The 26,081-nt window shown below is 43.6% G+C and overlaps 1 protein-coding gene across 8 annotated transcripts in view; it reads right to left on the bottom strand.

Annotated features, from left to right (window-relative positions):
- The window catches only part of Map4k4 (mitogen-activated protein kinase kinase kinase kinase 4), a 157,350-nt gene that overhangs the window by 86,776 nt on the left and 44,493 nt on the right, over positions 1-26,081 (bottom strand). For all 8 annotated transcript variants that reach the window (XM_019209429.2, XM_019209427.2, XM_019209426.2 and 5 more), the window contains exon 2: positions 4,090-4,146. In XM_019209429.2, coding sequence (XP_019064974.1) covers positions 4,090-4,104 — 15 coding nt within the window. In that variant the 5' untranslated portion in view covers positions 4,105-4,146. The remainder of the gene's footprint in view (positions 1-4,089; positions 4,147-26,081) is intronic.

The following is a 26,081-nucleotide window of genomic DNA, read 5'->3' as shown; positions in this document are numbered from 1 at the left end:
ATACAACCACAGCACGTACAACACAAAACTTAACAACTGTAAAAGGTAGAGAATGTTCATTCTTTGAACAGTTATGTATGTATGGATATTTTCATTAAATTCAAGGGACATGAAAGAGGTAAGGACTTCCAACTCAGCTACCTCTCCAGCCCTTTATTTTTTTATTTTGATACATGGTCTTGCTAAGTCACTACGCTGCCCAGGCTGAGCTTGAACTTGTGATCCTCCTGCCTCAGCCTCCCCAAATGATGGGATTATAGGTGTGCATAAACAAGTCCAACTGGGAGGTATGAGTGAAACTCAAAATACAATTCTGTTCTCAGATAAACCTTACTTAGAGCTTTTATCGGTCCCCCTGATGATTACTGGTCTGGCTAACTCACCTTTCTGCCCCACAGAGGACTAACTGAAAATAAAGGGATAACTCAAACTCACAAGAGGGAAATTATTATCCCCTGATGAGGATCAGTCCCTTATTCAAAATACAGTACAGCTTTCACATCAAGATATAAGGACTGAGCTGGGCGTGCACACACCTGTAGTCCTAGTGCTTGGGAGGCTGAAAAAGGAGGATCACTGCGAGTTCGAGGCTAACTGAACTACACAGCAAGACCATGACTCAAAAAAAAAAAAAAACAACAACAACTGAAGAACCTATTAAGAATTTAAACTACTAGAAAAGAGAATAAAAATAATTAAGATATGTTAAGCACATACACCTACTTCCTAACATGAATATAAACATTACATACTGCAAATAAGTGTTGAATTTTTAAAAAACGAATTTAAACTACCAATCCAAGGACCCCTCACAAGAATGTGGACGTGCCCTGTGGACTCCACCAAAGTCAGTGTCCAATGGCCAGCAAAGGCTGCAGGCTGACATAGGGACCAGTGAAGCCCGATTTGCTAGGATCAACCCTGGAGTACAGGTGAAACCCGGGCTTATTAAAGCAAGCCCTGCTTTGTTTCATGCATGTACTTCCATTATGATACTGTAGGACAGTTAATAGAAGATGCTAGAGTGTGAAAACTGAGTCAGGGATGCATGAGACTTCTCCAAATTTATCTGCAAATTCCAGTGAATTTATATGAATATATTATTATTATTAATTATTATTGTTATTATTTTGAGACAGAGTCTTCTATGTAGCTCAGGCTGGACTTGAACTCACAACAATCCTCCTGCCTCAGCCTCCTAAGAGATGGAATTACAGGCATGCACCACTACACCTTGCAGAATCTATATATCTTAAATAAAACAAAAATCACCTTACAGATGTGTTGTACTAGTGTCATTCAATTGACCACATCCTTAACATGCTCCTTAAACCTTTCCCAAAACCAATCAAATAAAAGACCGCTTTTTTTCAAGAGTCCTTCAAAATCCTAAGGAGAGTCAATTGTTAATACCAACAAGACCCCAGTAGACCTGTGCATCTGTTAGTTTGCCCCACATTCAGTCTCTAAAACCCAGAGTGTGGTCTGGACTGCTGACTGGTATGACAGTAGGTGAAGTGGGCCCTCCACTCCACTGCCATCATGACCAGGCCCAAGGCCAACCCACCCAGCTGCCACCTGCTGCTCCTCTTGCCTCCTGAGTCTGGTAGTGACTAGCAGCCTGCTAACTACTTCTTAGTTTGCCTTAGGACTCAGGACCAGTCTGTCCCAAGAATAAGCATCCACTTTTCTGCTCTGAGAAGAAACCACACAGAAAAACCCTGCTTCTCCCAGAGAGCCTGAGCCAATAGCCACCCCTGGAGTGGACACCAGAAGCATCGGCTACAGAACCTCTTAGCCTGCATCCTCTGGCCAAGGTTCCAGCCAAGCCAAGGCTCTCAACTTCAGAAGAACCCAGAGGCCCTGACAGGGAGGGTGGGCAAGGCAAGCCTTCTGGTCCCTTAGCCACCAGCAACATGACCCTAGGCACAGGCTACAGTGACGGTCACTGAGCAAGACTCACACAGCAGAGGCATGAGAAGCAAATACACTAAATGGCTGATTGGGCTCTTTGTTTTTTAAAGACTCACCATCTGGTTTTCATTTTACCTAACACATGGGTTTTGCATTAATTATTTTTAAAAGTGAAAACACTTCTATCTTGCATTTGTCCAAAACTGCTTAGTTTTTCAGGCAAGAAAATATCTTCTGTATGCAACTCCACAGAAGTGGAATATGAAACTGGGCCTGGAGCTCAGTAAGGCAGCCTTCGCCTGACTGGCATGCACATGGCCTGGGGCTGAGCCTCAGTACCACCAATGAAAGAAAAATAAACTGAGAGACAAAGCATCTGTTCTATATTCACACATGCACTGCTTTATACCTATGCCCAGAGACCTGGCAGAAAGAGCACAGCACCAAGAACAGGGCTCTAAGGTGGCACCAGGAGAAGGAGGACCTTGTATCTCTCCACACATCCCTGTGCTGTGCACACTCATCTAGTAACCACACAGTGACCACATGCTGTGCCTCAACCGCAGAGCCAGGCTGAGGAGAGGCAGCCTCTGCACATTAAGCCATCCCTGGGGACTACCTGGGAAATACAAGCCAGTGGCTCCTGTGAGGAGACCAGCAAGAAACTGTTTAAAACTTCTCAAAGCTTACACTTAAAATGGAACCCCCGAGTGTGCTGTAAACAACAATCATGCTAATAAATCTTTGGAGACTGTGGTCTCCGATGACACCATGTCCTCCCACTGCACAACACAACAGACCACTGTGAGAGTGCAGGGCACAGGGCACTCTGTGAATGACCTCACTTGCAGTACTGAGAGCTGTGGTGGCAGCCCCACCCTGAACACGTTCTCCATCCTGAGCAGCGGAACCCAGTGCCACAACTCTTCTGCACATTCAACCAAGAAGCAGTAGTTTTTCCATTTTAAAAGCCTCTCACATCCTCCCTGACAGAGAAAAGAGCACCAATACCTCACAAAATGTCCCATCCTTGGATACTTTTATTAAGGATCTACCAGTCATCCTGTGGTCCAAAGACAACAGTATTTTCTGATTCCAACTGACAATCACACACACTCAGCTAACCGTGGTAATGGGAACACCTCTTCGAGCCACTGAATGGCACTACTGAAGGTGGGTTGGCATTATTTCTCTAAGTAGACCCAGATTTGGGGAAACCACAGCTTGCATAAAAGACAGTCCAAATTCATAAAACTGCTTTCTGGGTAACTATTTCCAGAATCTACAAAATAACAATGTTGAACCCTACTCATAATTAAGCAAGTAACTATGAAAACATAAATTTCCCACAAAAATAATTTAAATAAGATTAGTTTTGTTTTGTTTTTGTTTTTGTTTTTGGTACTAGGGATTGAACTTGGGTCCTTGCACTTGCAAGGCAGGCCACCATAAATAAGATTAGTTCTTTACAATTGATGGCTTTTTAAAATTTAAATGTGGAATCATGTATAGAGGTACATACATTCACACAGACTTACTCTTTTGCCTGGGTTAACTTCCCCTCTTTCCCATCTAAAGCTGTACAGTAAATCCTCATGCAAACATTTCAAGAACTATTTTTTGCTACTAAATTTTGCCAACAAGCTGCTCAGCATTCTAGCAGATGTTTCTATTTTCCAAACTCTGGGAACTTGGCTGGGTCTTTTTTATTCCCCCATGTTAAAAATAAAAGAAATGGTACAAATGTGGCCTAATACCCTAGAGAAACCCACACCCCTCACCCTCCTTGCTCACATGACCCCCAGGCTCCCTTCTTTCCATTAGAGAAGCTGTTTCCAATTATGGTACATTATGCTGGCCAAGGATGACATCACTCAGATGTGGGTTTCTGGTGTGTGAGTGTGTGAGCGTGTGTGTGCGTGTGTGTGTGTGTGTGCGTGCAAGAGAGAGAGAGAGAGAGTAAAGCAAATGCTACTGAGTCTTAGTTACTTGAGAACCATCTGCAACAATTTAAGTCACCTTCTGCTCTTGGACCTATTAACCCATAATTGCACCTGGGGGCTGTTTGTTCCTGGGGTCAGATTCTCCAAGCAAGACAATGCTCTCACATTACTGTGGGGGAGTGGGGGTCCTCTTATGTAAGGATTTCTTTAAAAATGTGTGATCCGACCTTACCTCAGTGACATCCATAACTTTGATGGCCGCCAGCTGACCCGTTTTAACATGTCGGCCCTGCAAAACCAGAGAAAAGAGTATCAGTCAGCACAGATATTTTGCAGGACCATTAGAACAGAGTAGTTAAGGTTTCCAATAAATCATCTCTCTTCTAGGCTTTCCTCTTATCATCTGTGGGTGGTGATGAAGTCCAGGGCTCTCCAACACAACAATATCTTGTAATATAAATGAACCACACTTTTAAAACACGACACTTAGAACAAACAGACTTTGATAAGCCATCAACTCCTTCCTTCTTTCACAGGTTTAATTTACACATCATTATCTCCAAACAACTTAACATGTGTTCATCTAAACAGCAGACTGACCTTAAAATTTATTTCCTTAAAATTGCACATTAAAAAAAAAAACTCTTTATGTCAAAAACTGGGTAACTGCAATTTTGCTGAGGTGGACTCCCCAACACTCATGCCTTGATTTTACAAGTATTACACTGAATCTTCTTTGAAACTGTCTGGCAATCCCCAAGGTAGAGAGTTTAGGAATCGATGTGCAGGGAAAGACTGAGGGAAGATGATGCTGTGGCTAAACTGTAAGTCCTGACCTAGAACCTAAAACTTTGTAACCTACTTACATCACTAGATATTTCCAACAAACCTGTATCATTCTCTTCACTCCCAGATGAGCAGTGTTGGTTTGGTTACTGTTAAGTGTTGTTCCCCTCTCCGATCTCCTCTGGTCATATCTCAGGCCAGCAACTAAGAGCTACCCAGATATCTGAGCATGACCTACTTAGGGACTTAGTAGAAATGCTCCTTCTGCAAGTGTCAAACAGAAAGAATATCCTTGTCTTTTCAAAGAGTCTGTCTCTCTTGGGGTCTCATGATGAAGAGTGACCTTACAATTTCAAATCTGAAAAAATGTCAGTTTATTCTGAAAAGCTTGTGAACTCAAGCTGCAACATGGACAAAGCAACGCCAAGCATATGACGCTGCATGACTAGTACACTCAGTAACTGTGACCTAACAACTCTCAGAGTGGTGCATCTCAGGCCTCTTCTGTAATGGCAGGCAAAGGTGGCAGCTACTTGCTATGGTTGTTATGTGTACTGGGGCACAAATAGGCATGCAGCTGGTGGTCAAGCACAACTCAGGAGTGTAGCTGGCCCTTGCTCCCTTCAATCCATGACAGGTCCTACGACTATGGCTGGCCATACAGCCATGAAACCAAATTCTGATTTTCTTGAACCCAGGAAGAAAGAATGGAATGTAACTACTGCAGTGTCTTAGCTACTTTGCTCTCATTGCTGAGACAAAATGCCCAACTCCAAAAGTTACAGGAGGAAAGATTTAGCTCACAGTCTGTACAGGTTTCAGTCCATAATTGTATGATTCCCAGGTGGTGTAGCACATGGCAGAGGGACATCACAGAGGAGAAACAGTTCATGGAGGGCAAAAGGTACCAAAGCAGGCAAACAAGGGACAAGATAAGCCTCTCTCTGTCCCTTATATTATATCCAGGCTACTAGGATTAGGGCAGTGCCAAACCAATCAGTGAACTGATTTAGTAATCACACATCCTTAATCCTAGCACTGCAACATGAATCAGTCACATACTCTAGAGATCCAGCCACGTCTGAAAAGGTCCCACCTATGACTACATGAGGCTTTGGCATGAACTATAACAAGTAGGAAGTAATCCTCTGACACTTTTCCAGGGAAGGGACACAAAGATGAGCTCCTAGGCATCCCACTGACTCTCAAACCTCCTGGTCTTCCTGAGGCAGGCCTATTTCCAAATTACCAAAGCCCACTGACAGTTGGTCTCTGGGTGACAAAGTGTCACTGAGTTGTCTAGAGGTCCCTCTTTGTGAGAAGACACATGTGCCATGCTGTGCTGTGGTGTGCTAGGGTGGAGTGGGATGGGAAGTGGGGTACTGGTTCCTTAGTGTCTGACACGGTTAAGACTTAAGGTCCCTACAGGTCAAGAAAATCCACGGGTCTATAAAAATCCTCTCCAGATGTTTATTTAGTGGTATCTTTCTTTTTCCCCAAACAATTTAACACTAACAAAGCCTTCAGGAGCAACCAGAAAATGATCTGATCTTCCTTCTATGGTTCAACTCAAGACCACAAATGTGTATTCTCAGGACCTGGCAGTTTGACAATGACATAAAAGCTGAGATTTGTGAATTCACTCACCATCTGCTTTATATAGAATGTAAGTTTCCCTGACTAAGGGATTATAAATCAAGACCTAATACAGAGTTAATTATTTCTGTGACTGAGGCCAGACCATGTAAAGGCAATGATCTTCCTCAACACATCCTAGATCTCCAAACTAGCTTCATTTTAAATTTAAATTAGGAAATCTACAAATTCTGCTTCCTTTATTCTAAGGCAAAGAAGAGATATTGGAAGGAAAAAAAAAATATGGGATCCAGGCAGCTGTGGGCCCCCATTCCTCCTCTGCCCATCACTCCATGTCCTTGGGAAAGCCGCTTCCCTTTTCCAAGCTTCCTGAGGCTGCACCGGGACCTGGTGTGTTCAGATGCTAGGTGCCCCCACAGGAAGTATGGAGTGTCCTGGCCATCATGCCTGCACAAGCAAGACCTCTACATCCATCCCAGCAGAGGCCCACTGATCCCCATCCTCTTCTCCCTAATTCAGGGTGTAACTACCTGGGCCCTAGCAATAGAGGACTATGCCTAACTTCTGAAAGGCAAGACCAGTCTTAGAGGAGGCATGGATACTAACCCAACATACTTCTCTAAGTTTTTAAAAAAACAAACCACCTAATTTGAAACAAGTAACAGCTTATCTGCTGAGATGGGCCATCTTTGTGACAAGGAACAAAAGTAGCCAACAGAAAACCTGAGGGAAAAATTGAAGGGTTAAAAGCACTTAGCCTTATATGTACATCAACTGTGCAGTAAGGAGGCTATATCACAGCTTTCCAAAGATCAGGAATGTTATTTACTCAGCACTAGCAGAGAATACTTAGAGACTGTACCGATTCCCTCCAGCAGGGGTGGGCTACAACCTGAGTGAGTCAAGGAAGGGTGGGGAGCAGGCTACCACACCTCCCTGGCATCCTCTTGGTGTCCCTGGGCTCTGAAATCTGTCCTTCCTCTGGACTGCTGCTAAGACAGGAGTCGGTGGAAAAATGCACTGCACTGTGCTAGGGATCTAAGGATATAGGAAAAGGTGTAATTCAGAGTCTAAGGCTATACTTTCACATCATCTCATTTTAACCTCCATAATGTTCCTTCCTACCACGAATAAAAGGACCACAATCTGTCACAGGATTCCAAATCTGGTGGGCTATGTCACTGAAACATCTAACTTGTACAGAGGGTTTTGAACTTAATATTAACAGAGTGTGCCTTTCCTTTGTGTCATCCATTCTCAAATACTTTGTCATATTAAATATGTATACCTAGCACCCATTTATAAACTCTACTCCCGTCTTGTTATCTACAGACAAGGTATCCCATCTAGAGCTCTGAAATGCCAGATGGCAAGGATTAAAGGCCCGAGGCTTGCTTTACTTGTGGTGTACCATGTAAACATTAATGCATTTATAAGCCATTTAATAATGAAAAGCTCCTCAATACTATTCACATGTATTTTCTCAACTGGACCTGGAAAACCCTAGGACACCGAAGCAGGGCATTTATCTGTTCTACAGATGAGAAACTCTATTATTGAGTTATGTGCTCAAGGTAGGGTAGCAGTAGGATCCCTTCCATGATGATTATATAATAAAATGACCCCCACTTTTCCGTGCAACTTGTCAAATCCCTGCTATCAAAATGTTTTGTTTTTAAAGAAACAGCTCAAATTATTTTCATTCTATGCTTTAGACACAAAAAAATCAGGAATTAAAATTTTCTCTCCATCAGTATCATTTCATCCAAGTCAGTCTCACAGTAACCACAATCACCCCCCTCTGTTGAGCAACCTTTGTGGCTTTTGATTCACTTTGTTTTTAAGTTTTAGGAAAATGAATGTTTCTTTTTTAAGAAAACTATTGTTGGCAGAAGTTCAAGCTACAGAAACTGGCCTATTTTTCAACTCTCCTTTGTCCTAACCAAGTCGAAATTGCCACCTTGCACTTGCAAATATACAATGCACTTAGAACACATGGTCCAAGAAAACTCACACCACAGGGTTTTAAAATGCAGGGCACTGAGGCAGCCTGTATGTCTGCCTCAACGAAGTCTGTCCCTAGCCCACAGACAGGAGCCTAGAGGCAGAGGAAAGAGCCTTCAAGGGAAGTTTTTAAATCTCCAGGGGAAAAAACAAATCAACCAAGAAGATGGATAGGTTTCTATCTTCTGAAATCATCTACTAAAATCAAGTGCCAGTTAGCTAATTAACAATTCATGTTGTAGGGTATCTTTGCCTAAGCCCCATAACTGTATTAAAATATAGCTGATGATTACATATGCCCAGTGAGAGGCAACTTCCGGTGGTCTTGCTCACATTAAGAAGGAATTTGGAAGAGCTATACATGAACCCAACAAATGAAAGAACCCTTTAACTGGGAATCCATCCTAAAAGCGGAGGCCCTGAGCTGTCCCATACCAATTGCCCAACAAATTCAACCACTCTTACTACAACATTCCCTCAGTGAATGGTACCACCACCTTGTGCCTTCTCAGCAAAGTACACTGCGACCTGGCAGTGACTCTGCCCACAAAGCTTTGCCTTAGCTGGCCTTCTTAGATCCTGCCCACCTTCAGAAGGTGCAGGTTCATTCAGCCTGATAGAACTAACAGACTACTGCAGAAGTTCCAGTGTGCTTGTGGCCCTGTGTAAGGGCAATACATAATTTAGGAGTAACAAAGCTCTTCTTTCTCAAGAGTCCAAAGGTATGCATGCTCACAGTCTAAAGCCCAGCCAAGCTGTGGAGATCTTGACAGTCCCTGGACAGGGGAGAGGAGACTCCAGGACAGCCATGCCCAGCACTGACACTTGGTGAACAATGCAATACAAGTTGTCCTCATGGTATCAGATGGAGAAACTAAAGCTTAGGGAGGTTAGATTAATCCAGACTTGTTCCCTATTCCAGGCCATGCACTTTAAAACAGACATGACCACAATTACCACTGCCAAGTACACTATACTACAAATAAATGCTTTCATTGATTATAATCAAACATGGCAACATGGTGACCAAAACCCAAAACACATTTTCCATCCCTGGTCTGAACATCTTATACTACAGAGCTTCCTTGGGGACCGAAAGGCATGTGTCGGGAACACATTCCTTGCCACCTGACCACTACTCTCTGAAACAGATGACAGACAGGCGTCTATTTGTGCTCATTTATCTCTGATAAATTTCCTTCCATAAATACCAGAGATCAAAATGTTGCTTTGTTTCTGCTACGTTTAATCGGAAATGAGAACATCTGAAACCTTGTCTTGTCTGTGCAAAGCCCTGGATTTAATCCCTAATAATGAAGGGGCGGGGGGGCTTCTGAGATTAACTGCCCCAAACTGACTTTACATTTGGCTTAACAGCAAAACCTATTAAAGCAAATGTCAACAAGCTGAAGACTGACTGTGTTCTCAAAACCCAAACACCAAGGACCTGCTCTACCTTGACAAGAGGATTACACAGGGCACTTGCCTTCAAGGAGTTTTGTGATTTAGAGGAGTGTTTAAATGTACATGCACACACAAACACACACACACAGAGCATCACATGGAGAAACACTGTGCGTGCCCTATAACAGAAACATGACAATGTGAGCAATACTGTTTTGATGAGAAAGGCAAAGGGGGCTCTTAGGGGAGAAGACCAGCAAAGAACAAGGCACAGACCCCTCAAGATTGGAGTTGCAAAAACATCCTTCCTGAATCCCAGGAGGGGACAGGCAAGCAGGAACAAGCTGGGAGAAAGAGGGAGAGCACAATGATTCACTCAGGTCCAGATGTGTCACCAAACTGCATCACCCATATTCAGGCAAGCAAGACAGGAAGAGCTCGTCATGTGCTGTGCCTGACCAGGAAGGTGCTGGTGTCCTCACACAGCTGGAAGGGATTCCACCCTGAGTACAGTTCCTGCAAGGAAAGGGGAGCCCGCCCCACCTGGGAAGCTCTGTGTCTCCACCTTTGTTGTTTTGACTTTTCAGTGGTATTCTGCTGGAGTGTTCACATTTTAGAATTAAAAGTTTAAGGGAGGGGTGGATAAGTTCTTTTGGCAAGCAAGTCAAGTTCGGTAACTCGTCCACGCCCCAACAGAGGAGCTGTTGAAGCAGGCGCAGAAGTCCATGACTTTTTAAAACAGTTAGTGATCTCTCAGGTTCTCTGAGTTGTGGGGATCACTTTTCCAGGGTTGATGAGAAGAGCCAAAGTCACGCTCTCATACTGCTTTCAGACTACACAGTATATTAATTATGATGATATACGCTACGTATGGTCGTCATTGGGGTTGGTGTGTGAAGGTCAAGCTTCCTAATGTGTAAATTCTAACATATGTCAACTACATGTTCCACAAAAACACATAATTTACAGGAATTCAGGAGTTCAAAGGACAGGACAGGTGAAGCGTTGTCAACAAAATAGATGACTTTACAGATGCAGCAAAAAACCTAGAGCCGGAACACACACACACCTGGCAGTCTCTCCCCAGCATGTCTCACCACACTGTTCATGGTTCAATTTGAAAATTCCTGTCCACTTTTGATGGATTCCTTCTGGTATATCCTGATTTTCATAGCAAAGATGGAACCTGGGGGCCATGTGGTTAGTGGCATGAGTTCAGGACTGGGCAATCTGCTGACCACTCTTTCCATCCGCCCCAAAGGCAAAGACCAGCTTCACTGGTTCTGTACCGTGAACTCCAAAACCACAAGACTCCCTCATGAGTGCTCTTTTCCAGAAGTGTCTATGAAATATCCAAAAGTATCAAGAGGAGAAAACATATTACCCAGACAGCACTACAAAGCCATCTAAGATAAGGAGCCATGTGTCTTTAACTCAGAAGGGAGACATCACCAAGAACTTGGGAACAGCTAGGCTTCTGAGCCCCTCCCTACCAGAAGGCAGGAAGAAGGCAACGCAAGTCCAGAGACCTGGTGGCCAGCACTGAGGCCAAGTATTTGCATATCTCCTTCCTGTAACTAGTACTTTCAGTGACAGCCAACAGATGCCCACCCACTTCTCTCCCTTTCCAGTCATGGCTGTGGATAAGCAGTAGACAAAGAAAGCACAGGAACACAGACGTGCCATTAGATCAGAGGACTTGTGATTTCACAAAAACAGTTCTATTTGCGTAAGAGTTTAAAGTGAAAAGCCACAATATAGCAGTATACCTTCCTTAGCAGGGAGCTACCTTATCTCGATCTACATCCCCCGAAAACTCTGCAGTGTAGGTGAGTGCTTAGAATAACACTCAACACATTTTAAGACTTTACACAATGGTGCACCACCTACTTCCCAATAAATGAGCCACCATTTTGCACAGCAGAGTTACCAGATGATTCAAAGTAAGGTTCTGCACCATCTTTTTTTTTTTTTTAAAGGGGCAATCTGGATGAAAATATTTCCAAACCCTGAATTCTTGAGTACACTAAAGGTGCTTTTCTGGATGCAGAGGGAAATCATGAACATCAATTACAATCCAGTTCTTGCAATTAAGCTGACAGCCTCAGGGAACATGACGTCAGGCAGTATAAAGAGAGGGCCAGTCATCTGGACTCTGTCTGCAGTCTGTCATTCACAGTTGTGTTCCTGACAGGCTGGAATGTAGGGCGTGCAGGCAGCAAGCTGGGTTTCAGTTAGATGAGCATTGTACCTGAAATCCCCTCAGTGTCAGAGAAGTAGAGACAGTCTGAATGGACATACAATGAAAGGCTGCAAAGACAAGAAACACTGCCCCAAGAATTTAGGAACAATTCCTTCAAAATGGGAAGGGCAGATTTGGTTGGGCAGTAGCTCAGGTAGGAGGGAAAGGACAGCTGCTTTTTAAAGACACCTGGTGAAGGTCCATAAGGAAGGGTAACAAGTGGTGCCCTATCCAGTGGAAGTCACAGGCCTGTGGTCCAGACCACAAATCAAGTGTGAAGAAGAGCAAGACTGGCAAATGTAAAAGCACCAGAAAAAACAAGGAAGGATAAAGGTTTCATCAATTGCAACATCTAAAACACTGGAACTTTCATGTTCTGCAGGCAGCCTTCACCCACTTAAAAATCTCAACTAAGCCAGGCGTGGTGGCCCACACCTGTAATCCCCACACTTGGGAGGCTGAGGCAAGAGAAACACCATAAGTTCAAGGCCAGCCTACACCACATAATGAGGCCCCTCTGGGAAAAAAAAAAAATTCCAACTGAGTTTAAATTCACCAATTTTATTTTAAAATAGCAAAGGAATGTTTACCAGCATGTAAGAGGTATGACATGACAACATTCAGTAGCTGAGTAACGCATCAATTTGGTGGCGCTCAATCTGAAATTCAACCACATGACACAGCCATAACACATTAGCAGTAAACCTCCTAAAGGGTTGGCTTAATGCAACACAGGAGAGAAGGCCCTCTAACTGATCAATGGAATGAAGTTGCTCCTGTGAGACAATCAGTACTGGGCTGGGCCTCTGCCCCAAGCAGCCCTGGACCCTGGGACAGCGGCCATGGCTACACCACACCTACTGCCATGCAGGCAGAGCCACCACAGCACTGAAACCCAAGTGCAAGACTCTGGAAGACCCAGAAAAAAGTTAGTGAATTTTCATAAAAAGGCTATGTGCTGTTTGGCAACCAATGCTCTAGAGCAAAAAACAAAATACAGATTCTGTGGGATTCCCCCTCTTCCTCCAGGAAGTGTCTTTACATTTCTCTTTTGTGGCTTCACAATGCAGTTAATTTTTGAGAATTACATACATGACTAATACTAATATTGAAATATCACCTCAGACATCAGCAAATCGCTCCAAGTCAACCTGTCTTATTTACTAGCTCAGAAGAAAATGTTGAATGTTTCAGACACAGATCAAAAAGCAAGGGATTAAGTGGTGCATGGGATTTGGATCCCCTTCTGGGCTGCTGACCCTCTTGTGGCTTGCATCATCCCCAACTGTTTCTGAATGTAATTATAATCCAGCTTCTGCTGTTGTGCTGTAGGGCACTGATAAAGAGTCTGGAGGGCATAACCCTTCTCTGGATGTGTTGGGGGCAATGCTTGTTTCCCTCCTGGTATCCAAGTCTATATACAATTCTGAATTTGCCTGTGCTGAATATCCATGTGATACTTCACTCATTACACATAACTGCATTATTCCTCCACTAAAAGGGGAGTGGATGATGAAAGAGGAAACCCTCCCTTACCAGAAATAATGCACTCATGCCACCAGCTCAAATTTCTAAAATCAGAATCCTTTAATGCAAACTCATGTCATGCTCACGTAAAATGAAAAAAAAAAAAAGGTCTTGACTTGAAAAATATTGCCATAGAAAATAAGAAGCTCTTGCCTCAGCCTTTGAAACAGAAAATTCCCTTCCCAAAGCATCTTTGTTAAAAAAGACACGAAAAATATTGCCATAGAAAATAAGAAGCTCTTGCCTCAGCCTTTGAAACAGAAAATTCCCTTCCCAAAGCATCTTTGTTAAAAATCAAAATGAGCTATGACAAACCATATTATAAAAGCAGGTTGAGTTTTCCTCATTGTCATATAATCATTTCTTTTGAGCTGTACACACCCCTTGCTGCTTTCTCAGAGTAAGAATCACAGTGAGACACTTGGTAAGTAAGTAAAATACAAAGGCAGTTTTGGAGGACTGCTCAACCTGAGTGGTGCTGACGAAGCAGAGTCCTGGCCACTTTCCTCCCACTGGAATGAGAGGCAGCCGCAACTGTCCCTGACCTCCCATCACCTCACAAAACCTCTCTCCGCCAAGGCAGGGGCAGCCAGGGTGGCACTATGTGCTCCCTCTCCACAGTGTCTCAGTGAGTACCTGTTTACCGTACCTGGCACAAGTTTATAAACATCACACAATACAGGAAGTCCTCAAAGAGACTTCACAGAGATGAAAATATGCCCACTTCACAGAGAGGAAGGGAAAGCTCCAGGTGACAGAAAACCAGCCCGAGTTCCCAAAGCTGGGAAGAGGTCAGGGCGGATTCTGAGACATGTGTGTCTGCTTCAGAGCTGACCAGATTCAATCAGCACTTTCCTCACCCAGTGACTTAAAGCTGAAGGTCTGTGCTCCAGAACCTGCTTCCACTGCAGCCCCTCAGTGACAACAGCCTGTTTGTTGTAAAGCAGACACAGAGCTGGGTTGTTAAAGCCAGTGTCTTTAACACAAACTTTCTGGGGCTTCACCCAGATCTTCTGGATCAAATCTCCAGGTGTGCGGCCTGAGCAGCTTAAGCTCCCCCTGAAAAATTCAGAATACCTACAACATGGCCCCATGGGAATAATGTGAGAAAGACTTGCGCATCTAACACTGGGCCCCACACCCTCCAGGAAGAACTTAAGCCTCCCAAAACAAGACCGCCCTGAATCCCATGGAACAGTAAGGGGCACATCCTGCATAGCTAGTAATATGCACAGCTATTTCTGGGACCAGTAACAGACACTGCAAGAGAGCCCAAGTGGCAAAACCCTCCAACAAAAACAGACTGGTCAGCAACCCAACTCTCCTCCCACCTCCTGGCCTCCTTCACTGGGTAACCATTTGAATCTATTGTGCAAACAGGACACCAATAAAAAGTGTGACAGGACGGCAGGTGTGAACCAACACTGCCTTAGGCCAACAGGAAGTGCAGTACCCTCCCTTCACCCAGCTGCAAGAATTTCTCCAAGGGGAATAGAGTCAGAAACAGATGGCAAGTCACTATCAGATTCTAAGTTCCCACTGCCAGCCCTTGGCTGGCTGTACACAGCAGGTGACCAGCAAGTGGTTTTCCAGGGACTAATCAAGAGGCCACTGGTGCTTGAGTAAGGACTCTGTGCAGTGCTCTGCAAACAAAGACCTTTACAAACAACCTCTTGGAGGCCAAGCTTCACACCTCTCTGATGACTTTTCCTTCCCTACGCTGCAAGTCGATCTGAACGGTTCCCCCCAACTCAACACAAGAAATACTCTCAAACAGAGATGGCCACCCATGATTCAGGAGCTGGCTCCTGCAGCTCCGAGGAAAACAGAGCATCTCCTCTAAATATTGATGAGAAAAGTCCCAAAGTACTGCTGTAAAATCTGCAAAAGCCTGTAACCATCATCCAGCCCTTTAAAAAGGAGGGGAGAAAGAGAGCATTAGGAGGCCCTAGTTCTTCATTCAAGTGATAAGCAAAATGAAGTGTGGCAAAGCCAGTCACTAGCTGTGGAGAGTCCTGCAGGCTGCTGGCATGCTGCCACATATGAGCCTCCAGCTCTCCCTGTGTCCTCAGAGGGCTTCCCCTAGCAAGGGTGAAGTCTCCCCAACACTGTGATGTTCCAAAATCTTAACTCCAGGGAAGCAAGTTTCACTTGCCCATGTACAAAAACTCTACATACATGCACATCAAAGGAAAACTAAAGTCGGTATTGCTTTACAATAATGTTTAATAAAATAAAATGTAAAAACTGAAAGGAAGCAGCAATGATTCAAAAGCCAGGAGCAGCCAGGGCCCTTTGGCCCCTTCCTGTTTGCTCAGTGAGGAGGACTCAGACAGACAGGCACATCCGCTTTGGGATTCTGCTTTGTTGGCACTGTCTTCCTTCCCTCCCTGCTTCTATTCTTATCACACTGTCATCTGAGAAACTCACAATTCAGAGTCCCAGCAGAGGTGGGGGTCTTCAGCTGGGAAAAATGTCAAAGCCAGGATAGGGGTAATTCTGGAGCCAGGTCATGGAGAAGTATTAAGAATAAGGATGTCAGAATTGGTGGCATTCAAAAGCACCACCCTCTACCAACAGGAAGGGGGACCCGCTCCACCTTCTGAACATTGCACAGATGAATGAAGATGAAGCAGGAGAGTGCACAGGGGCTACAGCAAGGGAGGTGAGCTCGCCACTTCCTGTACCCCTGGACTCCTGCACCTGGGGATGAAGATGGGGACCGACAAGCTGCATGTGAGACCCAGAACATGGGTACTGATCACAACTGCAGAAGGACATCTCCAAGTGCCAGGAAACCAGCACAGGCTCCACTTCCATGCACATTCCTGCTTTCCCTTCTAGTGCAGAGAGTCAAACATAACAGGAGAGAACTGAGAAAATGGCAACAACTTATCTATCTTATTCTTTCTTGGATGGAGACACAAAATAATTTCATCAGGCCTTCCAAAAGGTCATAATAGCCTGCAACTTAGAATTCCCATAGAGACAAGTACTTCTACACCTATGCCTCTTTTCAGTGGTGTGTTCCTAGGTTGACACAGAAAAAGATTGTTGCTACATTCACCAAGGCTCACCAAGCTTAAACAAATTTTATTGGATGCATCCTCCTTCTGGGGGGACCTGCAACTTCAGATTAGAGTTCGTCTAAAATGGGACATCTGACTATAGGCCCGGGGAGACACCTTGCCTTTCCATGGAATAAAAACAAGATAATTCTGTCTAAGCGTTTCTTGGTGGCTGAGATGCCAAGCTGTCTCCAACTCCACTAGGGGTCACAGCCCAGGAGAAGCCAAGGCCTAGGTGCATTCAGATCCTGTCCTCCCAGTGCCCAGAGCCAACAGACTTCTGACCCTAACCAAGCCCTCAATGCCCATGCTAAACTGAGAGGCCCACAGAAGCCTGGCTGGCCTCCTGTGGACCCTGGTGTTGGGACCACCAACAGCTAGGTTTCAACCATCAATTATGAGTCCACAAGCTATTTTGTTTCAATCTTGGTATCCAGCAAATTATGTAGAGATTTTGTTTCTGCTTAAAAAACAGCAGGGTAGACTAGAGTCTTCTCTACAGTTTCCACTCCTTTCACTGGGAGCCAGGCCATGGTTTGGTGCCACCTAGTGACGGCTGTCTGTGCAGCTTAACTGTCCATTGGGATGGTTCCAAGTCAACTGCAGCAAATCCAAGAATCCCAAGTGAGGTTTGCAAGTTAACCCAATGGAGATTGGCAAGGAGACTACCTCAATTTAAGAATGAGGCTAGGTGGAAGGCCAACTACTGCAAATCATAACACAGGTGCTACCAGTGTAATATTTTTATTCCATAAAAAAAAATCAGAATTAACAAAAATGTAGTATTTTATGAAATTCAGACCTAAAACTATATTTAAGTGATCATCTTTAAAGGCCCAAGCTGTATATGTTAACATCTTGTTTTCAAAACGCTGAAGGAGCATGATGATAAATCCAGTCACAGATGATAGGAAGTGAGTTCATCCTCCTAAGTAAATGTTTACAAAATGTAATTTTGGGCTAGGGATTTAGCTCAGTGGTTCCGGTTACTGCCTCACAAACTCAAGGTCCTAAATTCAATCCTCAGTACCCCCCCCCAAAAAATATATTTGCTGGCAACAAATAAACAAAAGCTCAAAAGGCCAGATGTCAAGGTTGTTAGTTCTCACATTCCTTCCAGTCTTTCCTCTGAATACACAACCTTAAACAGGTATCTCAAAATCATTTCAAGCATCACAATACCACGCTCTTATCACAGCCTGGTACCTTAACGCTAGAGAACACAAGTCATTTCTAGTAAACTGTGAGAGCACATGCCATCCCACTCCCACAGTCACTCCTGTTCCTGGAATCCTACCTGCCCTGACCACTTCACGCCTTCATTGAAAAACTGGGGTCTGCCTGTGAGAAAGCAAAACGCCAGGGAGCCACCCAGCTGACTTGGTTTATCTGTTGAAAGGAGGAGAAACCCATTCTACCTCCTTTTTTCTATTTAAATGGTGGGTCAAGAACAAATCAGACTTTATAATAACAAAGCAGTTAATTTTGCCATTTAAAGGCAGAAGAAAACCAAGTCACCTGAATTGTACTTTTTGCCCACGAAGCCAGCAAACAAGGACACAAGATTTCTGGTAAAAACAAAGATTTTCTATAATTGGCCCATATATAAAATCCCAGGTCTTCAAGAGATTTTTCTCCTTTCAGTTTTGTAACACTTTGATTTTAAGCAAGAAGAGTTTGAAGGGCTTACTCCAACTACAACCACTGACATGACATCCCCTGCTGACTGAGAACTGAAACCTTTCACCTCAGAGTGAATAAAAGCATTCCTGCTATCTGCCAGGGAGGTGAAGAAGCAACATCAAAACAAAGGAAGGCCAGAGGTTTTGTCCTGGCAGGAACCTGACCGAGTGGCCCTAAAACACTGGCTCAGGGCACCCACCCCCTGCACCTGTGCTGGATGGACCCTGTCCCTCCTGCCCTGCTCGCCCCACTGACAGGGGACACACCACTCACACCTTCATCTGGAGGGTCAGGGTGCCTCAAAGAGTAGTGAGTTATATGGTTTATACTGAAGTAAATGTTAGGTAAAGCATGCAGAATTAAAATGTCAGGACTATAACCAAAGCACACAAAACCTAAGCTGGCATCTTAACTCTGAAGACAGCAGTGTGCACTTCATAACCACAGAAAGGACTCTTTTCCTGGAGAGGATAACTTTGTCTTTTCTAATCCAACACTGAATTATTTGGTAAAAGCAGTAACTATCAAAAGGAAAGCAGACAAATATAATGGTCAGCTACCTTCCAAGCCCACCTGGGCAGTTACAGAAACATAAGAGGTCTGAGCACACATCCCACAACTGCATGCAGAAACATAGTCATTTTAGTGCACCCAACTCATTGTAATATTAAAATTACTATCATTATTATGATGATGATGATGCAATATAATCATACACTTAGGCAGCTTAAGTAGTTGTAGTAATAAGGCACGTGTGAAGAGGAAGTATACAAATAAGCAACAATTAAGAAAAAATTAAGAATATGTTTCAATTAACTACACCAAAAAAGTCTGAAACCCAATCTTATGCTTAACAACTGTACCAATTTATAGTGAGCTCCCAAATCCAAAAAGCAGTTTTATTTGTGGGAAAGAAAAGGGAAAGAAATAACAAGGCAGAGTAGAAGCAACACTATATTACAGCTCATTCTAACCCAGTTATTAGATCGCCCGATTGTCACAGCAATTATTAAAGCAAATTTCCTGCCTAATTAAAGGCTAAGACAACCTGCCACACACCCCGCTCCAGTGCCAGTTAGAGGAACCCATCTCTGTCTGGGAGGAAGCCAGTCTGCTTGGGACTGGATTGGAGAACAGAGGTAGGCAGACCCACTGCAGAGGTGACAAAGATGCTGGTTCACACCAAAGAATGAGCGTGCTATGCTTCCCTGAGATCTGAGCATTAACAGCAAAGAGATCAGAGATCACAACACAGCCGCAAGGCAAAGACACCAAAGCATCCTGCCACAGGAAGACCAACCTTCCTGCCACAGGGGGACCTTTCATATCCAAAGGTTCCCTCTGCTGGACCTATAAACTGGAGAGCTCAGGAAAAAGTCACACTTAAGGACAGAAGTGATACATTTTTTATAATTTTGAACTAATGTAAGAATTCTAACAAAATCAGGTTAAATTACAGACCCTCCCAACCCAATTTCCAGTGAGGTAAGTGAATTTGCCTAGTTCTTCATAAAGTGGGGTCCCAAATAAGCCACTGTCTTGTTCTCACAAGACTGAGCCAGAGACTGAGCCATTCGCCCAGTGTTCCACTTTTTTACTGTCAACACATCTCTCCAAAGGAAAGAGGCTGCTTCAGCCTACGCAGCCAGAGTTTGGAAAAGTGCATTTGGAAGAGTGATTTCCTCATACAGGAAGCATAAAAGGAAATGAGCAAGAGAGATGCTAGAGCCAGAAACAAGTTAGGAAAAAAACACCCAATGTTTAATTTTTTTTAAAAAAACTCTGAAATGCAAAAAAAAAAAAAAAAAGAGAGAGAGAAATGCTCAATTCTTAGATAAAGACTCTAAAATCTGAATACATCTGGAAACTAGAGGCTAAGGTTTATTTCCTTTAAAAGTATCAATCCATTCAAGCTGCCTTGTATTTACAATGCTGAAAAGTGACTCTAAATTAGAAAGACCTTGGCCATGCTCCAAAGGCTGCTCTAGGCCTCCAGAATTTTCCAGAGTCTACCTTTAGGATATTTATGATGTTCTCAAAGCAAAAATCAAAGCCACTCAGCAGATGAACTTTCAAAGCATTGGTCTCCTTCCCACCAAGCCTACAGCACACCCATGTCCCCTGCCCCAGCCCCCACTTGCTTCAAAATTCTGAAAGAGGAAAGAAAATCAGTCCACTGAATTCCTCTTTCCACAATTTTGCAGATTCTTAGAGCACAGAGATTAAGCAAACACATTCAGTTCACTTATGGGGCAAGGGAGAATATCCTCCCAGGAACAGTCAAGGATAAGGGCACATGGCATTTGGTGAACAGAGAACACTGGTGTGCAAGATGGAATGGGCAGGGCCGATGGTGGCACCAGGCCTTTCAAAAATACCCATGCCCTGCAGTATGGAATGTGATCTTTTATTAAATGAAGATTAAACGAGCAATCTGAAAATAAGCAAAAGATCATTATAGCAGAGATGTTTAGAGGAATTCACATGAGCTTACATTTTAAAGTATAGTAAGTAATTGGCTCAGAAATGAAAATATTCCCTCTATTTTTAACTGTGAAACTTAAAAACAGAGAAGTGAAGGGAATAGTCTAAACTATAATGAATATTTGATCATTTAATGTCTAGATTCAATTTGTTGACATTTTGACATTATTTCTCCTAGTATATTTTCCCCCATTGAATCACTTCAAAGTGCAGAAATCAAGATACCTCCTTTCTAAATATAATATGTACTGTACATCCCATACTCACTGTGATACACCATGACTTCGGCTAAGGAACATAATCGCTGTATCCCCATATCACCCAATACTCTACCATGGGAAAGGAAATCAAGGTCCTCTGCACTGAACCACATCCCCATCCCTTTTTTTATTTTGTATTTTGAGACAGGGTCTCTCTAAATTGCTAAATTGCCCAGGCTGGGCTTAAACTTTCAATCCCCCTGCCTCAGCCTCCCAGAGCGCTGGGATTACAGGCATGCGTACCATGCCCAGCTCATTCTGCAAATTTCTTTTTTGTTTCATCCCTCATAGTTGCCCTGTGATTCTACAACTCTGAGTCTCAAGAAACAAGGCCTGGGCTGGGGATTTAGCTCAGTGGTTCCAGTGCCTGCCTCGAAAGCACAAGGACCTGAGTTCAATCCCCCCCCGGGGGGGGATGCTTTACAGAAAGTGTCACATTCTGGATTTACTTGGTTCCTCTCTCATGTTCCCTTTGTTGATCATTTGTTCCTCTTAGCCACAAGTTTATGTTAGAGTCTCATTAACATTGTTTTCGTCATTTCACAGAAAAGATGCAAACTTCCACATTACTGCAATGGAATACACATCAGGTTATACAACTATGCATCCATGATCCTAAATTTTATTAAGTAGTGATACAGATATTTTAATCTAAGTTTACCTTATACAAAAGCACGCACGGTTTTCTAGTTAAGTTTATATATAAGAAAGAATGCAGGAGAAAAAAGGTAAATATCAAACTAAAATAAGAGAAGTAGGTGAGCCACAAAATGTGGAAGAGGTAAGGTCATGGTTGTTACTGAGATGTTTCTCCATACACACACTCACACACCTGAGGGTGGAGGTCACAACAAGAAAGTCCTCATCCTCGCGCTACCAATGCAAGTTTGTACTTAAAGGAAAACATCCAGCCAAGAACACAGCAGCAAAACTAAGGGGATTCTGTCTCCTGGCATTCAGCAGCCTTTCTAGTAAAATGAGTTATGGGTGTAACAGCCAGATTCGATCCAGGTGCATTTCCTCAGAAACACCTTTGCTTTGTGTGGAAGGCTAAGGTGAAGAGCTATTTATGCACAACACACATGCTTTATATGTATTCAGTACATATCACACATACACCTGAATACTGCGTGAGTCTTTAAGTCTTAGTGCTCTGTATTTGAGTAAACAATATCTGTTCCTTAACGAACAGAAAACCTACAATGGCTTCTCACAAGACAAGCTGTATAGGGCTAGGGATTTAGCGCAGTGGTTGTGCTGCCTGCCTCACAAGCACAAGGAACTGAGTTTGATTCCCAGTACCAAAAAGAAAAGAGAGAGAGAGAGAGAGAGAGAGAGAGAGAGAGAGAGACAAGCTATGCAGTGACAGTTCTGTGTGACAAAGAGAAGACAGGAAAGAACCAAGCACGGTGTTTGCTGCTGGAAGCCACTGGTCCTCATCAGCATCCCTCACCCCACAGCCTGGTGCTGGCACACTGGAGGGTTTGTGTATGGTTTGCTATTTATGTTTGTTGCAGGGAAGGTCGTCACAGGTTAAAGTGAGTTTCCAAAATTAGAAAACAACCTGACTTCACAGAAGTGCTCTCTGGAGAATTCTATTAGTTCATCTCCTTGGCTTCTCACAGAAATTCCCAAAAACTTTTACATTGGTTCACCTCGCTCTTAGGCTGCACAGTCCAGTCAGGAATGCAGCCAGTACCTTTTATGCCCAAATGACTGGTCAATTTAAAATCTTTTGAAAATCCTTTACTCATGTTTCTTTTTGCTAGAAGATACAAAGGAGGGCTTGCACACATTTTTGCACATTCTAACAACTGTGGTTATTCTCCAATCAAGAAAAATTTAACTGAAAACTTGTTAAGCCCACCTGCCTGGCCATCAAAACCCAAGAAAAATCATAATCCCAAGCACAAAAGAATATGACACTCAAGTATATGTGGTACCTGAAGTCACCTGGCCCAGTCCTGACTTGCACAAAAATGATGTGTCTGACTGCTTCATACACTGCAAAGTGGTTCGGCACAAACCAATTGCACAGCAGCGTGGAACAGAGCCTCTGCCCACTGGCTGCAGTGGGAGGGCAAAGCATGATGGAAAAAAGTCCTGCTTTTTGCATCCCTACAGATCTTCCCCCAGAGCTCTGAGCAAAGGGTACAGTGGACATGTGCTTCCCACACTTCTCAGGGCAGAGAAGGGGCTGAAGGGAAACCCCTTGCCTCTAACTGGGTTCTGGCCTCACAGCTATCTACCTATAGAAGGATAATCAGTGTTAACCTTTCCACAAATACCAGCCACTCAAACTCCTACCACACAAAGAACACCCAGCCCCCTTCGCCCAAATAAGCTGCTGGAAGCAAGCAAAAAGCAGGCAGCGGCTTTTCCATAATCCCTTCTTCTCAGGTCCCAATGACACTCACACAGGGAGGCTGAGCCCAAGAAGCAGAGGAGGAAGGGATTTTACCAAGTGAGAGCCTCAGAGCCCTCTGCTAGCTCCAGAGACAACAGAGCAGCTTTGTGCAACACATGCTTGGGGGCTTTCTTCCCTGCAGATTTGGAATGAGGAAATGCTGCTTATTGCCAGCCTTTTGTTAAAGAACTCCCATTTAGATGACCATGCCCTTAATAATCTTCCCCTGTGCCACTTTAGCCGTTTTACCTCTACAAGAGCTGACAACTCAGCAGATGGTATCAAAAGTACTTCTGTGCTCCAGGCTGAATGGAGTATGAGGGCCCTGGAGACAGAGCTTCTATTCACAAGTGCCTCCTTTGAAAACTCCTGGCTTCTAAATCCCAGAAATTTAAGTCACTGCAGGGAAGATCTTCACTGCCCAGAGCGACAGGGAGGAAGGAAGGAACACCACCGACTGCACTACCCATGTCAGCCTGGATTGGTCACCAAGGTAAAGTATCTTGTCAAGGTGTGGCAACATGCCAGATGCCAGCCTCTTAGTGCAGAGTTCTAGAGCAGAGGGTGAGCCTTTTAGAGTTCTCAATGATACAAACAGCCCACTGTGGCACACATGCCACAGGTTCACCACCACTGGTCTAGACCTTTCAAAGAGGCATCCTCGAATGTGGATACACACTTTCTGCTGCCAAAGTTCCTCCCCATTTATAGAATGCTGAACTGGAAGGAATTCATTCTCCATTACTTACTTTCTAATTCTAAACAACCTGCTCCTATTTTTCCAGACAAGGAAACACACTGAGGGGGGTTAGGTAAGTCCTCCAAGCTCACAGACCTGCAGAGGTACTGCCCTGCGGGCCGTGGGACCCAGCAATCCTGGCCCAACCCTTTGCTTTCCAGTCTCGGCCACCAGAATTGGCCATGGTGCTGTATGAACTCAGCTCAGGAGAGGCAGATGTGGCTGAACAGAAACTGGAGAGCCGCTTTCTCCTGAGTGCCATCCTGGCCATGATGTGCTTACCTGTCCACCGAGTGTCCTGCAGACCAGGACTGACTTATTTCTATAACTGCCGCCTACCACAAGACCAGAGCGAGGACTGCCAGGCAGCTAAGCCTAAGCTAAATCTCACACAAGTCACTGAAGAGTACACCAATCTACACACCCATAAAATAAAAAATAGATTTAATAATAACAAACCCTCAAACCTTACTGTACCTAACAAATACGGAGTTCTTTGTTTACACCAAAACCAAATGAAAAGGAAACCACAATGCCCCAAGAGTACCATTAACGTCTATAGCAAGTTCACAAACACAAACGCTTTAACACTCTAGGTATTACTGCTCACCATTCCAAAGATTAAGTCAGCCCTTTTGTATCTGTCAACATGTTAAAACACTCAGCTTTAAACCACAAAAAAAATATTATTATAACATTGTATTTTACCTCTATCTCCCCACTTTTATACAACATCTCCTCTAGTTCACATACAAATGTCTCAGTACATCTGGAAGCCAACCTCAGAACCTAAACAGTGTGAGAACATGGAAATACTTTAAAAGACTTGAGTGAAGCACAGTCAACCCTAAAAAAAAAAAGAGGGGCAGTTGGAAAAGGGCTCCATTACTTTTCTCCTCTGTTTCAGCTCCTTTCACAAACAACCCCCATCCTCTAGGTTGGGAAATTCACAAACTCAGAGGAAATGCCAAGGAGATGGTGTCATGCAAGACTCCTTTAAGAAAAGGAAAATAGATAAGAGCTCTTTCTAGGAGAAAAATGCCTAAGGAAACTAAAGGAAATAAGCTTTGTTCCCAGACAGAAGCCTAACCCAATTAATAAGCTTTTTATAGTCTCTGGAAAACTGAAACAAGAATCCTAAAATAAAATGGCAACTGTTCTTTATAGTGTAAAAGTACTCAAAAGTCTGAGTAACTCCAGAAAAGCATACTGTTGGGAGTGTGACTGTTTCCACTGCCTACAGTCCTGACCGCTCCGAATTTCTCAAGTATTTTCTTTCCTTTCTTCAGACCACACACTCTAAGAGGCAAAGCATCTACGGCAAAGCTATGGGGTCAACTGTCAGGGTTGAGGTTATTAGAGAGGGGCTGGGAAGCTTAAAGCCTGGGAGTTTTTGTGGATTTCCTGCCCTGGGTCAATACCAATACACAAATGCACAATAAAGTATCACTGACACTGGTCCTTAAAATCTGTTTTATCCCTTGTCAAATAAAGGATACAAAATAGCATCTGTACCACAAGTGTGACACAAAAATACCTCTAATTTATCAAAAACTTCCCCCCGAAAAAGAGGGTACCATGACTAGATCCATTACCAGAAAACAAACCATTAAAAAGTGTTGCATTCCTATGGATATTATGTTATTTTCCTATGGATATTATGATGTCTGATTTACTGGGGGCGGGGGGAAATCCAGACTAGATTCGGTCTTAATTTTTACCATTTGTAAACTACAGGTTACTTATCTATAGCTCTCATCTACTCACTACAGTCAGTACTTGCTTATTTGCTAGGAAGGGGAAGGGACTTTTAAGGAGATCTCAAGAGATGAGTGAGACCTTACAAGTTCAAAAAACCCTGTTGAATATGCTCCGCATGAAGTAAAAGGAAAGAAAAGTACTTTTAAAATATTTTCTTTATATCTACTTACATTACATTAAAATCCTTGCCGGGAATTTAGCTCAGTGGTTCCGCAGCCAAGGATCTGAGTTCGACCCCCAGTACCAAAAAAAAAAAAAAAAAT

This window comes from Fukomys damarensis, unplaced genomic scaffold, assembly GCF_012274545.1.
Source record: "Fukomys damarensis isolate Sample0158 unplaced genomic scaffold, DMR_v1.0_HiC HiC_scaffold_9, whole genome shotgun sequence".
Lineage (NCBI taxonomy): Eukaryota > Metazoa > Chordata > Mammalia > Rodentia > Bathyergidae > Fukomys > Fukomys damarensis.
Note: the sequence above shows the minus strand (reverse complement) of the source record. Positions and strands in the feature narration are given on the sequence as shown.